The following is a 15,782-nucleotide window of genomic DNA, read 5'->3' as shown; positions in this document are numbered from 1 at the left end:
GAAGTAAATAAGTTTATTCAGGTATACATAAATACAGTTACATAGATTATCATACATAGCAGTGTATGTATAGGATAACCCAGAAAAGTCAGACAAAGTGACTTATTTCCAGTACCTGGCTTGGGCTTGCCATATATGATTTTTACTAAATATTTTTTTTTTCTCAGTTGTTTGTTGGGCTATCTCATTGAAACTTGGGCAATGTATGATGGAAAGATGCTTCTTAACGTACAACAAAAATAAAAAAGACGGACGATAAATAAGGGAGTTCACTACTCAGCCATTAGCCGCCTCTTTGCAGTATATTTTCGTATGGTTTTTATGGTTGTATTCTCATTTTTTTGGACTCATTTGATGGAATGGAAGATATATTACAGAAATAGACATGATTTTGATTGCTTTCATGATGAAAAGTACCTTGAAATTGAGCTCAAAGTAGCGGAAATGTTTGATTTTTGCCGATGTTCAATGAACTTTGTGTAAATCAAGTTTGTTAATTTTATTAAGTGTATTCTAACCTAACCACTCTGTAATCCGGCAAACTCAGTAATCCGGCACACTACAGGTCCCAATGATGCCGGATTTGTGATGGAGGACCTGTATATTAAGAATTTTTCTAACACACTACCTGTCTCCCACAGAAACAGAGTGACACAAAAAGGAAAAAAAACACTTTCACCATCATTCACTATCTTGCTTGAAGCATGCAGTGTCACTACCCCTCCTTCAGAGTGCAGGTACTGAACTGTACTGGACTCAAGTCCAGCTAAGTGGATTCCCTGAATCCCTTATAAATGTTACCTTACTCACACACTAACAGCACAACAAGTCACAAAACCCACCTGCCTCACAAATGCCTGTTGGATTACCAAGCCTCTTCCTCCAACCTATCCTCTGACAACCCCTGCCCCACCTTCCCTCCACTACAGATTTAAGTACTCTCCAAGTCATCCTATTTCATTCCCTCTCTAACTCTCCAAATTGGACAATACTTTAGTAACCTTGCACCTCTTATTCTCCAAACTATGAACTCTGCATATTCATATCATACACTGCCCTCAGACATGGATCTCCACTGCCTCCAGTCTCCTTGCTACAATGTTTAATACACATGCTTCACACCCATATATATGTTACACAAATAACCCGCACATAAAAGAGAGAAGCTTACGACGACGTTTCGGTCCGACTTTGACCATTTACAAAGTCAGTGTGACTTTGTAAATGGTCAAAGTCGGACCGAAACGTCGTCGTAAGCTTCTCTCTTTTATGTGGGGGTTATTTGTGTATCATTCCAGTCACGGTATTGTGCCTTCTTTTCGTTATTCATATATATGTGATGGTACCACTATACTATGGTATATTGCCCTCTTTTTGCCTCCATGGAAACATTCTTTGCTTTGACAGGTACCTCAATGCACCACTCACTTTTTTCCCCTTGTAAATTCTATACGTAGTTCACTTCATCTTTCATAGCCATCCAACAACAAGTCTACTCCCAAACATATGAACACATTCTCCTCTTTATTCCCTCCTTCCGTTTGACTATAAGCACAGAAATACGAATCTTAATCTTAAAATAATGATTCCAAATTAGTCATAAGTTTGCCTGTGATACTCCAATATAATAAGTGAATCTAATTTACACAAACAAAAGGATATATTCATGTATTCAAAAATGCTTTTTATGAAACATGATTCAGGAGTAGTTTTCAGTAGTTTACAGTATGAGACTGCTACAATTTGGTGAAAGGTAATACTGATTTTGGTAGGTATGTATACTTCTATGTGGTAATTTGTCAATATATGAGCTTGGTTGTCTAGTCATGAAGTTTTAAGATTTAGGTAATTGGTAGATTTATTAAACCCATTTTGTTTGCAGATGACACAACTTAAGTCTTCTCTCACCCAAACCCAACCATACTAACAGACTGTAAATGCTGAACTGCTAAAAATATCTACTTGGATGATTACCAACAAACTTACTTTCAATACAGACAAAACTTGCTTCATGCTTTTTGGAAATAGAGCTTCAAATGTACAGCTAAACATATTCATAAATGGTTCACCTATTTCTAGACAGACAGGTAGCGGCAGCAACAGCAGCGACCTCCAAGCTCCGTACTTTTCTCCAACTATCAGAGCCACCAATGCTCCTATGATGACCTAGTTACAAGCAAAACCGCACTACCCAATGTAGCACCCAGAATGACGAAAGATTACCAACAGTGAAACCTACAAATCGAAAATAATAGAGATCAAAGGAAGACTGCCCTCAAACCCAAAGCAACACCCCTAAGCTTTGTATAACTACAACTTCTTCTTAACCACAACAATTCCTGTAGTATTATGAGGTGCAGTCTCAGAGGAAACAGCACCAAGGCCAGCAAGAAAACACTGAAAAATCAACTATTCAACAAGTGTAGCCAGGAGGACGCTGGCCCAGCTACCACCCCTCTCACCACCACTCAAAGCCACACCACAACAATAACAATAAACATGGCTGCTACTAGCCCAACCACCCCTCTTCCCCGGATTCAACCTACCAAGTAGTCTCTCAGGTATGACCAACGATCCAGATACCCTAAAGCCATGCATCTCCACCTTAGTTATTGAAAATATGAATCTTCGAGAGACGCTAACAAAACAAGACACCAGGATGATACAACTCGAGAACAAAAATCATCAGTCTTGAACAAAAGTTATCAACACCAGGAATGACTAACTGTGGCAAGACCATCCAAACAGTCATACATAGCCATACCCAACAAATAATATCTCTTAATACAAAGGTTGAAGAAGCAGTAAAAGAATGGAAGAACAACTTAGATAACCAGTTCAGTGACTACTTTGCTCTCCAAGAAGATAAAACTTAGCAAGATAAACTATCAGATGCAGTAATAGTTAACAGTCCACTTTTTCCCAGTGATATGAACCAAACAAACAGTAAAGAAATTACTCTGCAGATCATAAAGGACCAAACAAAAGTTACAGTACCAGAGTCAGAAATAAAGGAAGCCAGGTTACTAGGATCCCATGATAGAAAAAGTGTTATGCTTAGATTCCACTCACATGACAGGAAAAAAGACTTAATTATTGCATCTATTAAAGTAAAGAGATATACATAAATGAGTGTCTTACCAAAAAACGTCAGAACCTCCTGTATAGAGTCAGAAAACTTAAGTGGGAGAATAATGACACAATATACCAATGCTTCACACGGGATGGGAAAATTCTAGTTAGGAAAACGAATGTAGGTCAACTGTACACAATCACGAACGAGAATGATCTATCACGATTTCTCAGGGATACTAATCTTACAGAGAATAACTAAACAATGTCCAACCTAAAAGCCTACGTAGTGTAGTGTATGTTTTGCTCCATTATTGTTCAAATTTCATAGTACAATCTCTTAGTAATTAAATAATCAACTACCTCATTATGTCATTTTACTAGTAAGCATAAGTCACCTTATCTAATTTTCTTATTTACTATTGTTTGCTTAAATATTAGCTGAATTGATACTTTTTCTGTCCATATTACTACCTCATATTTTTTTAAATACTATCAATTGATATTACTTACTAAAATTAATAATTAATTACCATTTTTACTATCAGTACAATTTACTCTTAACATTTTTGACATCATTTAATCACCATTACTTGTCTAATTACCTTTACCTGTTTTAATACCACATTTACTATCTTAGAGTACTCTTAATTACCTTGTGCTGCCATATAACCTCAAGTATAACTACCAGTGCAATATTGAATGAAATAAACATTACTTTTTCACTTTTTTGTAATCATTATTACTTACTAAAATTTTATTAAACACCATATTTACTACCAGTCAATTTTACTTCTTTACATTAAACATTATTTTATACTTCCCATAACATTTTGTTGCCAAATTTTCAAGTTTGTATATTCAACTCCAACCTTTATATTATCCTTTGTACCTGTGTACCTGCGTACCTGTGTATCTGTGTACCTGCATACCTGTGTACCTGCATACCTGTGTATCTGCATACCTGTGTACCTGTGTATCTGCATACCTGTGTACCTGTGTATCTGTGTACCTGTGTACCTGCATACCTGTGTACCTGTGTATCTGTGTATCTGCATACCTGTGTACCTGTGTATCTGTGTACCTGCATACCTGTGTACCTGTGTATCTGCGTATCTGTGTACCTGTCTACCATCTTACTATCATATTATAACCAAGACATTGCCATTGTTATTTTTTACTTATTATTCTTTTGGTACTTTAATTTGTGAATTTTATTTTGTCAATTTAAATCTAGTTATACTCTTGATCTTGTTAACAACCTATACCAGACCCTAGTGCAATTGCAAGTACCATTTCAATTTGTATTTTTATATTATAAGTTTATATTTTAAGTTTATATTATTTTAAGTTTATATTATTTTCATATCTTAGTGACTATATTGTGTGTGCAATTAGTGTATATTTCAATTATATCATTGTTCAAGGCCCTTAACTATCTTTTGTTAACTAGTACCAACTACCTCATATTTTTTTTTTTAATTTTTATAGTACAATATATTGCTCAACTTATTATATATAACAAATCAGATCTTACTCCCAAATCAATATTATATCATAGTGACTATCTGTCATTTTAACTTTGTTTACTTAATTTAGTCCCTTATATTTTTTCTCTTTTATTTTAGCTTTATATAACAACCTTAGTTCATATATTCACAATTGTTAAAATAATCAAGGTGCTATTCTCAGGTGCTAAGGTGTAATAAGCTCATTATTTTGTCATTATATTCATTTATTTGATTGCCACTTTTTTGTTCACCACAAATTATTTTAGTCCCTTTTATATTGCCTCATTTATTTTAGTTTCAAAGAGCTACCTTAGCTCATTTTTTTTACATTTGTTAAAATAATTCAGGTGCTATTTTATAGCTTTAGAATATTTACTTTGTCTTATACTTAGTTCTAACTATAGATTCACTATAAATCTTATGATAACAAGCATTGATCCTGATACCAACCTCTTATCTAATGACTTAAATGAATCAAACAGTAACTGTAATTACTACACAGCAGAACAATCAAAGGCACTTTTCAGAGCCAACAACAACATAACTGTCTTTAACTACAATATCAGATCTTTAAGCAAACATTACGATGACCTCATAGCATTACTAAATTCCCTGCATGCCAGTATGTCCATCATTACTCTCACCGAAACCTGGCTAAAACCTGATACTACAGATATCTATGCCATTCCTGGTTACACAGCCATACACAACTGTAGGCCAGATCAACAAGGGGGTGGCACAGCTGTATACTACTCAGACCAACTAGAATGTATCACTAATACTTGCACAAGGGATGAACATGGGGAATATATAATAGCTAAATTCAAATCCAAATACCTACAAAAACCTCTCACAGTGATAAACATCTACCAAGTACCACAGTCAAACATTATCCGTTTCAGTGAAAACCTAGGAAGTATGATAACTGATGTACGCATGAACAAAGATCACTTACTACTCTCAGGTGACTTAAATATAAATCTCCTGCAAGACCAAGACCCACACATTACTGAATTCACAAACACTATGAGTAACTGCATGTTGCTACCAACAGTAACGAAACCTACAAGAGTTACAGAGACTAGTGTTTCCCTACTAGACCACATCTGGACCAACACCATATCCCCCTTAAGATCAGGCATAATCACAGATAATACCACAGACCATTACCCTACCTTCCTCATAACAAACCTTGGCAAATTACCGCTAGACACTACTAAAGTCACTTTGAGACTTCACAATGAGGCAGCTATCAATAACTTCACAACAGCAGTGACAAACATTGACTGGCACACTGAGCTAGAAATCTATACAGATACTGACGAATGTATTAATAATTTTCTATAACAAGCACTGCCCTAAAAAAACTAAACAGATGACTGCAAAGAGACTGAACAGTCCCTGGCTAACACCCAGTATCCTCAAATCCATAAATACAAAGCACCTATACAAAAAACAGTACAAAATGGGCCACATAACCAGAGACCAAACAAAACGTTACTCATCAATCCTAACCAGCCTAATAAGAAGGGCTAAAAAATTGTATTATGAGAATAGATTATCCAGCTTACGAGGTGACATAAAAAAGTCCTGGAAAACCCTATCAGAAATACTAGGAACAAAAAAGATAACATGAAATAGCAAAATTGAATTAACAAAACCAGATGAACCCCAATTTCCACCTACTGAAACAACAAACAGACTCAATGATTTCTTCTCCACTATAGGAAAAAACCTTGCCAATAAAATCCCAAGCTCATATACCCCACCCAATGACTACCTCACTGGCAACTACCCAAACACACTGTTCCTAGCTCCGACTAACCCAACTGAAGTCTCCCTTATTATCAACAAACTAAAAAACAAGACAGGAGATTTAAATACCTTACCACCCATTATTTACAAAAGTGTCACAGGTGCTATCACCAATCATTGCAACACTCTTTAACAAATCCATTGAATCCTCTACCTTTCCTACAGTTCTCAAAATAGCAAGGGTCACCCTGATCTATAAAGGAGGAGACCACACAGACTTGAATAACTATAGGCCAATATCCAACTTACACCCTCTCTCAAAAATCTTTGAAAAATTAATCCATAAGCGTATCTATTCCTACCTCATCTCCCACAACATACTCAACCCCTGTCAATTTGGGTTTAGGCCTAATAAAAATACTAATGATGCTATTATCCACATGCTAGAACATATTTATACAGCAATAGAGAAAAAAGAAGTCCCACTGGGGATCTTCACTGACTTACGTAAAGCTTTCGATACAGTTGACCACGACTTGCTCCACATAAAATTGTCGCACTATGATATAAGAGGGCACTCCCTCAACTACCTAAAGTCATACCTCAGCAACAGAAGCCAATATGTGTACACATATGGGGCAAACTCTTCTGCACAGCCAATTACAGTTGGTGTCCCACAGGGAAGTGTCCTAGGCCCTCTTCTCTTTCTCATATACATAAATGACCTACCAAGGAGAGACCAGAGGGTGGGAGGGAGGAAGGAGAGACAGGAGGGTGGGAGGGAGGAAGGAGAGACAGGAGGGTGGGAGGGAGGAAGGAGAGACAGAAGGGTGGGAGGGAGGAAGGAGAGACAGGAGGGTGGGAGGGAGGAAGGAGAGACAGGAGGGTGGGAGGGAGGAAGGAGAGACAGGAGGGTGGGAGGGAGGAAGCAGAGACAGGAGGGTGGGAGGGAGGAAGGAGAGACAGGAGGGTGGGAGGGAGGAAGGAGAGACAGGAGGGTGGGAGGGAGGAAGGAGAGACAGGAGGGTGGGAGGGAGGAAGGAGAGACAGGAGTGTGGGAGGGAGGAAGGAGAGACCAGAGGGTGGGAGGGAGGAAGGAGAGACAGGAGGGTGGGAGGGAGGAAGGAGAGACAGGAGGGTGGGAGGGAGGAAGGAGAGACAGGAGTGTGGGAGGGAGGAAGGAGAGACAGGAAGGTGGGAGGGAGGAAGAAGAGACCAGAGGGTGGGAGGGAGGAAGGAGAGACAGGAGGGTGGGAGGGAGGAAGGAGAGACAGGAGGGTGGGAGGAAGGAGAGACAGGAGGGTGGGAGGGAGGAAGGAGAGACAGGAAGGTGGGAGGGAGGAAGGAGAGACAGGAGGGTGGGAGGGAGGAAGGAGAGACAGGAGGGTGGGAGGGAGGAAGGAGAGACCAGAGGGTGGGAGGGAGGAAGGAGAGACCAGAGGGTGGGAGGGAGGAAGGAGAGACCAGAGGGTGGGAGGGAGGAAGGAGAGACCAGAGGGTGGGAGGGAGGAAGGAGAGACCAGAGGGTGGGAGGGAGGAAGGAGAGACCAGAGGGTGGGAGGGAGGAAGGAGAGACCAGAGGGTGGGAGGGAGGAAGGAGAGACCAGAGGGTGGGAGGGAGGAAGGAGAGACCAGAGGGTGGGAGGGAGGAAGGAGAGACCAGAGGGTGGGAGGGAGGAAGGAGAGACCAGAGGGTGGGAGGAAGGAAGGAGAGACCAGAGGGTGGGAGGGAGGAAGGAGAGACCAGAGGGTGGGAGGGAGGAAGGAGAGACCAGAGGGTGGGAGGGAGGAAGGAGAGACCAGAGGGTGGGAGGGAGGAAGGAGAGACCAGAGGGTGGGAGGGAGGAAGGAGAGACCAGAGGGTGGGAGGGAGGAAGGAGAGACCAGAGGGTGGGAGGGAGGAAGGAGAGACCAGAGGGTGGGAGGGAGGAAGGAGAGACCAGAGGGTGGGAGGGAGGAAGGAGAGACCAGAGGGTGGGAGGGAGGAAGGAGAGACCAGAGGGTGGGAGGGAGGAAGGAGAGACCAGAGGGTGGGAGGGAGGAAGGAGAGACCAGAGGGTGGGAGGGAGGAAGGAGAGACCAGAGGGTGGGAGGGAGGAAGGAGAGACCAGAGGGTGGGAGGGAGGAAGGAGAGACCAGAGGGTGGGAGGGAGGAAGGAGAGACCAGAGGGTGGGAGGAAGGAGAGACCAGAGGGTGGGAGGGAGGAAGGAGAGACCAGAGGGTGGGAGGGAGGAAGGAGAGACAGGAGGGTGGGAGGGAGGAAGGAGAGACCAGAGGGGGGGAGGGAGGAAGGAGAGACCAGAGGGTGGGAGGAAGGAGAGACCAGAGGGTGGGAGGAAGGAGAGACCAGAGGGTGGGAGGGAGGAAGGAGAGACCAGAGGGTGGGAGGGAGGAAGGAGAGACCAGAGGGTGGGAGGGAGGAAGGAGAGACCAGAGGGTGGGAGGGAGGAAGGAGAGACCAGAGGGTGGGAGGGAGGAAGGAGAGACCAGAGGGTGGGAGGGAGGACGGAGAGACCAGAGGGTGGGAGGGAGGAAGGAGAGACCAGAGGGTGGGAGGGAGGAAGGAGAGACCAGAGGGTGGGAGGGAGGAAGGAGAGACCAGAGGGTGGGAGGGAGGAAGGAGAGACCAGAGGGTGGGAGGGAGGAAGGAGAGACCAGAGGGTGGGAGGGAGGAAGGAGAGACCAGAGGGTGGGAGGGAGGAAGGAGAGACCAGAGGGTGGGAGGGAGGAAGGAGAGACCAGAGGGTGGGAGGGAGGAAGGAGAGACCAGTGGGTGGGAGGGAGGAAGGAGAGACCAGAGGGTGGGAGGGAGGAAGGAGAGACCAGAGGGTGGGAGGGAGGAAGGAGAGACCCGAGGGTGGGAGGGAGGAAGGAGAGACCAGAGGGTGGGAGGGAGGAAGGAGAGACCAGAGGGTGGGAGGGAGGAAGGAGAGACCAGAGGGTGGGAGGGAGGAAGGAGAGACCAGAGGGTGGGAGGGAGGAAGGAGAGACCAGAGGGTGGGAGGGAGGAAGGAGAGACCAGAGGGTGGGAGGGAGGAAGGAGAGACCAGAGGGTGGGAGGGAGGAAGGAGAGACCAGAGGGTGGGAGGGAGGAAGGAGTAATCTTACATTTTAGTGTCAATAATACAGAAAGTATAAAAGAAGTGCAAGAAAGAAAATCAAGTATTACTGTAGTGCTTGTGGTCCATGGTGGGCAGGTCTAACTTAAGTGCTTGTGGTCCATGGTGGGCAGGTGTAACTTTAGTGCTTGTGGTCCATGGTGGACAGGTGTAACTTTAGTGCTTGTGGTCCATGGTGGGCAGGTGTAACTTTAGTACTTGTGGTCCATGGTGGGCAGGTGTAACTTTAGTGCTTGTGGTCCATGGTGGGCAGGTGTAACTTTAGTACTTGTGGTCCATAGTGGGCAGGTGTAACTTTAGTACTTGTGGTCCATGGTGGGCAGGTGTAACTTTAGTACTTGTGGTCCATGGTGGGCAGGTGTAACTTTAGTGCTTGTGGTCCATGGTGGGCAGGTGTAACTTTAGTACTTGTGGTCCATAGTGGGCAGGTGTAACTTTAGTACTTGTGGTCCATGGTGGGCAGGTGTAACTTTAGTGCTTGTGGTCCATGGTGGGCAGGTGTAACTTTAGTACTTGTGGTCCATAGTGGGCAGGTGTAACTTTAGTACTTGTGGTCCATGGTGGGCAGGTGTAACTTTAGTACTTGTGGTCCATAGTGGGCAGGTGTAACTTTAGTACTTGTGGTCCATGGTGGGCAGGTGTAACTTTAGTACTTGTGGTCCATGGTGGGCAGGTGTAACTTTAGTACTTGTGGTCCATGGTGGGCAGGTGTAACTTTAGTGCTTGTGGTCCATGGTGGGCAGGTGTAACTTTAGTACTTGTGGTCCATAGTGGGCAGGTGTAACTTTAGTACTTGTGGTCCATGGTGGGCAGGTGTAACTTTAGTACTTGTGGTCCATAGTGGGCAGGTGTAACTTTAGTACTTGTGGTCCATGGTGGGCAGGTGTAACTTTAGTGCTTGTGGTCCATGGTGGGCAGGTGTAACTTTAGTACTTGTGGTCCATGGTGGGCAGGTGTAACTTTAGTGCTTGTGGTCCATGGTGGGCAGGTGTAACTTTAGTGCTTGTGGTCCATGGTGGGCAGGTGTAACTTTAGTACTTGTGGTCCATGGTGGGCAGGTGTAACTTTAGTACTTGTGGTCCATGGTGGGCAGGTGTAACTTTAGTACTTGTGGTCCATGGTGGGCAGGTGTAACTTTAGTACTTGTGGTCCATGGTGGGCAGGTGTAACTTTAGTGCTTGTGGTCCATGGTGGGCAGGTGTAACTTTAGTACTTGTGGTCCATAGTGGGCAGGTGTAACTTTAGTACTTGTGGTCCATGGTGGGCAGGTGTAACTTTCAATCAACCTCCCCCACTCATGTACTTGTCCAACCTATTTGTTAAATGTTAACTAAAGTTTTCAGTGTATGATACTTGGGAGTTTGTTCTACTGACTCATAACTCTTGCCAAACCAGAGTAAGCTGAACACGATGTACATGTTGTGTTTAAAAGCAATGTATTATAAAAATATTATAAAGAGAATTCAGAGTGTAGAAATTAGAAGACAGAGTAGGGGCTAAAAAAAAAAAAAGGTATAGATCAGAGGGTGGAGGAGGGGTTGCTGAAGTGGTTTAGGCATTTAGGAAGGTTGAAGAGAGGGGCTAATGGAGGTTTTTGTGTGAGAGGGGCTTAGACATTCAGTATGTCTGTGTGTGACCATGATAGACAGGATTGGAGGCAAGTGGTTTTTATAACTTAACATGCTGTTGGAGCATAAGAAAGTAACATTTGTGAAGAAATTCAGGGAAACCAGTTAGCCAGACTTGAGTCCTGGAGGTGGGAAGTACAGTGCCTCCACTCTGAAGGAGGGGAGGAGATATTTGTAGTTTTGAACTATAATATCAGTGTTCCTATGGCAAGACGTGATGGTGGAAGCATTTCTCCTCCTATGGGTCACCCTTCCTTAGTGGGAAATGGCTGCTGTTACAAAAAAAAAAAGAAAAAAAATTGAATAACAGGGTGCATAAATTTTGGGTAGAATGAAGGAAGAAGTCGGGGTTATCCCAGGAGATGGAGGGGAGGCACAAAGGTTTAAAGTCATAGGAGACAGAGCATCCAGATGATGCATGTTAGCACTTTAGATCAGAGTGGAGGGGGGGGGGAGACCAGCAGTTTTCAAGGATTTAAAATAATGCTGAAGTGTGAGCGAGGTAACATTTATGAAGGGATTCAGGGAAATTCATTAGACGGACTTGAGAACTGGAGATGGGAGGTATAAGTGGCTGCACTCTGCAGTTTACAGAGTCGTTTAACTTGACGAGGCAGTTACTTAATCATGAATGTTCTTTTTTTGTTTTAAAAAAAAAAAAAACTTACGGTGAGTAGGTGGTTAGGTAGTTTCAAGAAAAATAATGTGCTTAACAAATTACAAGTTGAATTTATAAAGTAAAAGGACACAAGTGTAACTAATGTGACATTTTATTGTGGCAACGTTTCGCTCTCCAGGAGCTTCATCAAGGTAATGGCTTGACAAAGCTCCTGGAGAGCGAAACGTTGCCACAATAAAATGTCACATTAGTTGCACTTGTGTTCTTTTACTTTACATTCTTTCTTCTTTCAACACACCGGCCGTATCCCACCGAGGCGGGGTGGCCCAAAAGGAAAAACAAAAGTTTCTCCTTTTACATTTAGTAATATATACAGGAGAAGGGGTTACTAGCCCCTTGCTCCCGGCATTTTAGTCGCCTCTCACAACACGCATGGCTTACGGAGGAAGAATTCTGTTCCACTTCCCCATGGAGATAAGAGGAAATAAACAAGAATAAGAACTAGAAAGAAAATAGAAGAAAACCCAGAGGGGTGTGTTTATATGTGCTTGTACATGTATGTGTAGTGTGACCTAAGTGTAAGTAGAAGTAGCAAGACGTACCTGAAATCTTGCATGTTCATGAGACAGAAAAAAGGACACCAGCAATCCTACCATCATGTAAAACAATTACAGGCTTTCGTTTTACACTCACTTGGCAGGACGGTAGTACCTCCCTGGGTGGTTGCTGTCTACCAACCTACTACCTATGTTTTACTTTACATATTGTCGGCAATTCTACCAACTTTACTACAAGTTGAATTTAACTGCTAAGCAGCTATAGAGTGGGTAGGGGATGTGTAGATCAAGTGTTTACATTGAAGCATATGTGTGAACAGTATTTAGATAAAGGTAGGGAAGTTTTTATTGCATTTATGGATTTAGAAAAGGCATATGAGAGAGTGGATAGAGGAGCAATGTGGCAGATGTTGCAAGTTTATGGAATAGGTGGTAAGTTACTAAATGCTGTAAAGAGCTTTTATGAGGATAGTGAGGCTCAGGTTAGGGTGTGTAGAAGAGAGGGAGAATACTTCCCGGTAAAAGTAGGTCTTAGACAGGGATGTGTAATGTCACCATGGTTGTTTAATATATTTATAGATGGGGTTGTAAAAGAAGTAAATGCTAGGGTGTTCGGGAGAGGGGTGGGATTAAATTATGGGGAATCAAATTCAAAATGGGAATTGACACAGTTACTTTTTGCTGATGATACTGTGCTTATGGGAGATTCTAAAGAAAAATTGCAAACGTTAGTGGATGAGTTTGAGAATGTGTGTAAAGGTAGAAAGTTGAAAGTGAACATAGAAAAGAGTAAGGTGATGAGGGTATCAAATGATTTAGATAAAGAAAAATTGGATATCAAATTGGGGAGGAGGAGTATGGAAGAAGTGAATGTTTTCAGATACTTGGGAGTTGACGTGTCGGCGGATGGATTTATGAAGGATGAGGTTAATCATAGAATTGATGAGGGAAAAAAGGTGAGTGGTGCGTTGAGGTATATGTGGAGTCAAAAAACGTTATCTATGGAGGCAAAGAAGGGAATGTATGAAAGTATAGTAGTACCAACACTCTTATATGGATGTGAAGCTTGGGTGGTAAATGCAGCAGCGAGGAGACGGTTGGAGGCAGTGGAGATGTCCTGTCTAAGGGCAATGTGTGGTGTAAATATGCAGAAAATTCGGAGTGTGGAAATTAGGAGAAGGTGTGGAGTTAATAAAAGCATTAGTCAGAAGGCAGAAGAGGGGTTGTTGAGGTGGTTTGGTCATTTAGAGAGAATGGATCAAAGTAGAATGACATGGAAAGCATATAAATCTATAGGGGAAGGAAAGAGGGGTAGGGGTCGTCCTCGAAAGGGTTGGAAAGAGGGGGTAAAGGAGGTTTTGTGGGCGAGGGGCTTGGACTTCCAGCAAGCATGCATGAGCGTGTTAGATAGGAGTGAATGGAGACGAATGATACTTGGGACCTGACGATCTGTTGGAGTGTGAGCAGGGTAATATTTAGTGAAGGGATTCAGGGAAACCGGTTATTTTCATATAGTCGGACTTAAGTCCTGGAAATGGGAAGTACAATGCCTGCACTTTAAAGAAGGGGTTTGGGATATTGGCAGTTTGGAGGGATATGTTGTGTATCTTTATACATATATGCTTCTAAACTGTTGTATTCTGAGCACCTCTGCAAAAGCAGTGATAATGTGTGAGTGTGGTGAAAGTGTTGAATGATGATGAAGGTATTTTCTTTTTGGGGATTTTCTTTCTTTTTTGGGTCACCCTGCCTCGGTGGGAGACAACCAACTTGTTGAAAAAAAAAAAAAAGCTATAATTTAAGACCTATCTAATCAAGAAATTAATCTTGTTTGGCTGAACTCTCACCAAAAAGTGAACAACGTCATGGAAGCACACAATTCAAAAATCCAAGAGAATTAATAGTCTAAATAAGAGAAATGAAAAGGCACAATGCTATGGAGAATAACCTTTAGACATTTTGGTGCATTCTGAAACTTAAAGAAAAAAATGTGCAAATTATTAACTTGAAAGTGTGGATTACTTGTGAATAAACTCGGAAAATACACCAAATGTGTATGAAAAACTGACAAGCATATAAACTGATCAATTTAATAACATTTAGGAGTTTTCTGTAAATTATCGATAACAATTCATTTAAAAGTTTTTTTTTTTTTTTACCTCAGGAGCCATCAGTGCAACATTGCCTTGTCTAGGGTCTGCTTCACGAGATGGAAAAGGTACAGTCATGCTTGAAGAATCAGTCGTAATACTACACCCAAAATCAGTCACAACAAGCAATGGATATTGCCATCCTTCAGACAGTGATAGAAGAATGTTGTCTGTTTTGAGGTCCCTGAAAATAAATGTTATATACATACATGTGTGTGTGTATATATATATATATTTATATATATTTATATATATATATTTTTGTCTATATATATATATATATATATATATATATATATATAATGTATATATATGTATATATATAATGTATATATATATATATATATATATGTATATATATATATATATATATATGTATATATATATAATGTATATATATATATATATATATATATATATATATATATATATGTCGTGCCGAATACGTAAAACTGGTCAATTAGCAAGAACTCATTTAAAATTAAGTCCTTTCTAAAATTTTCTCTTATACGTTTAGAGATATATTTTTTCATTAATGCTAATGTAAAAATTTTTAATTTTGCTACAAAAGAATCTTAGAAAACTTACCTAACCTTATTATAACAAGAATAATTTATTTTAGCCTAACCCAACTAATTATATTTTATATTTGTTTACAATAATTTAATACTAAACAAACACAGTGAAATATATTTTTTTCGTTAGGTTCAGAATGATTTTGGCGAAATTATTGCATACACAAATTTTCACTTGTCCTATATGGCAAGATGAGCGTTGCTATTTAAGCCAAGATCGCAAGTTCTGCCTATTCGGCACGACATACATACATACATACATACATACATACATATATATATATATATATATATATATATATATATATATATATATATATATATATATATATATATATATATATATACACACAGTTTCTATACAAAGTGGTAACAAGAATTCAACTAACCACCTAAAGTCAATTACAATGTTTATCAAGAGACCAGCAAACATGTAACAACATCTGTCAATATTAAACATAGTCAAAGTACAATACTCTACATAGTGTTAAGTTTCTCAACTTCACATCTATTTTTGGTGGTAAACATTACCTGTGAGCCACGTTATGATTATTGATGTGAAGTACAGCCTCCAACAGCTGTGTTAGGAGTAAAAGTGAGGTATGACCAGGAGGTTTGTGTTGAGTCAAGTAATCACGCAAACTCATATCATATCTGCAAATGATCAACCAAGCTGAGAATGCTGATTATCATTATCTAGAGGAAAATAAAAAATAAATAAAACTTTCTAAAATGAGAGAAGAAATATAAAATTTAAATTTCAGTACATTAAAAAATATCGAGATTAAGAAAACA

At 41.0% G+C, this 15,782-nt stretch overlaps 1 protein-coding gene across 2 annotated transcripts in view; it reads right to left on the bottom strand.

Moving 5' to 3' along the window:
* Window positions 1–15,782, bottom strand: part of Pink1 (PTEN-induced putative kinase 1) — a 263,559-nt gene that overhangs the window by 107,414 nt on the left and 140,363 nt on the right. For both annotated transcript variants that reach the window (XM_070097991.1, XM_070097992.1), the window contains exons 7-8: window positions 15,519–15,641; window positions 14,422–14,596 (exon numbers count right to left, since the gene is read on the bottom strand). In XM_070097991.1, the coding sequence (XP_069954092.1) occupies window positions 14,422–14,596; window positions 15,519–15,641 (298 nt within the window). The remainder of the gene's footprint in view (window positions 1–14,421; window positions 14,597–15,518; window positions 15,642–15,782) is intronic.

The sequence above is a fragment of the Cherax quadricarinatus genome, chromosome 60 (assembly GCF_038502225.1).
Source record: "Cherax quadricarinatus isolate ZL_2023a chromosome 60, ASM3850222v1, whole genome shotgun sequence".
Classification (NCBI taxonomy): Eukaryota; Metazoa; Arthropoda; class Malacostraca; order Decapoda; family Parastacidae; genus Cherax; species Cherax quadricarinatus.
This window is presented reverse-complemented; position numbering and strand designations above follow the sequence as displayed.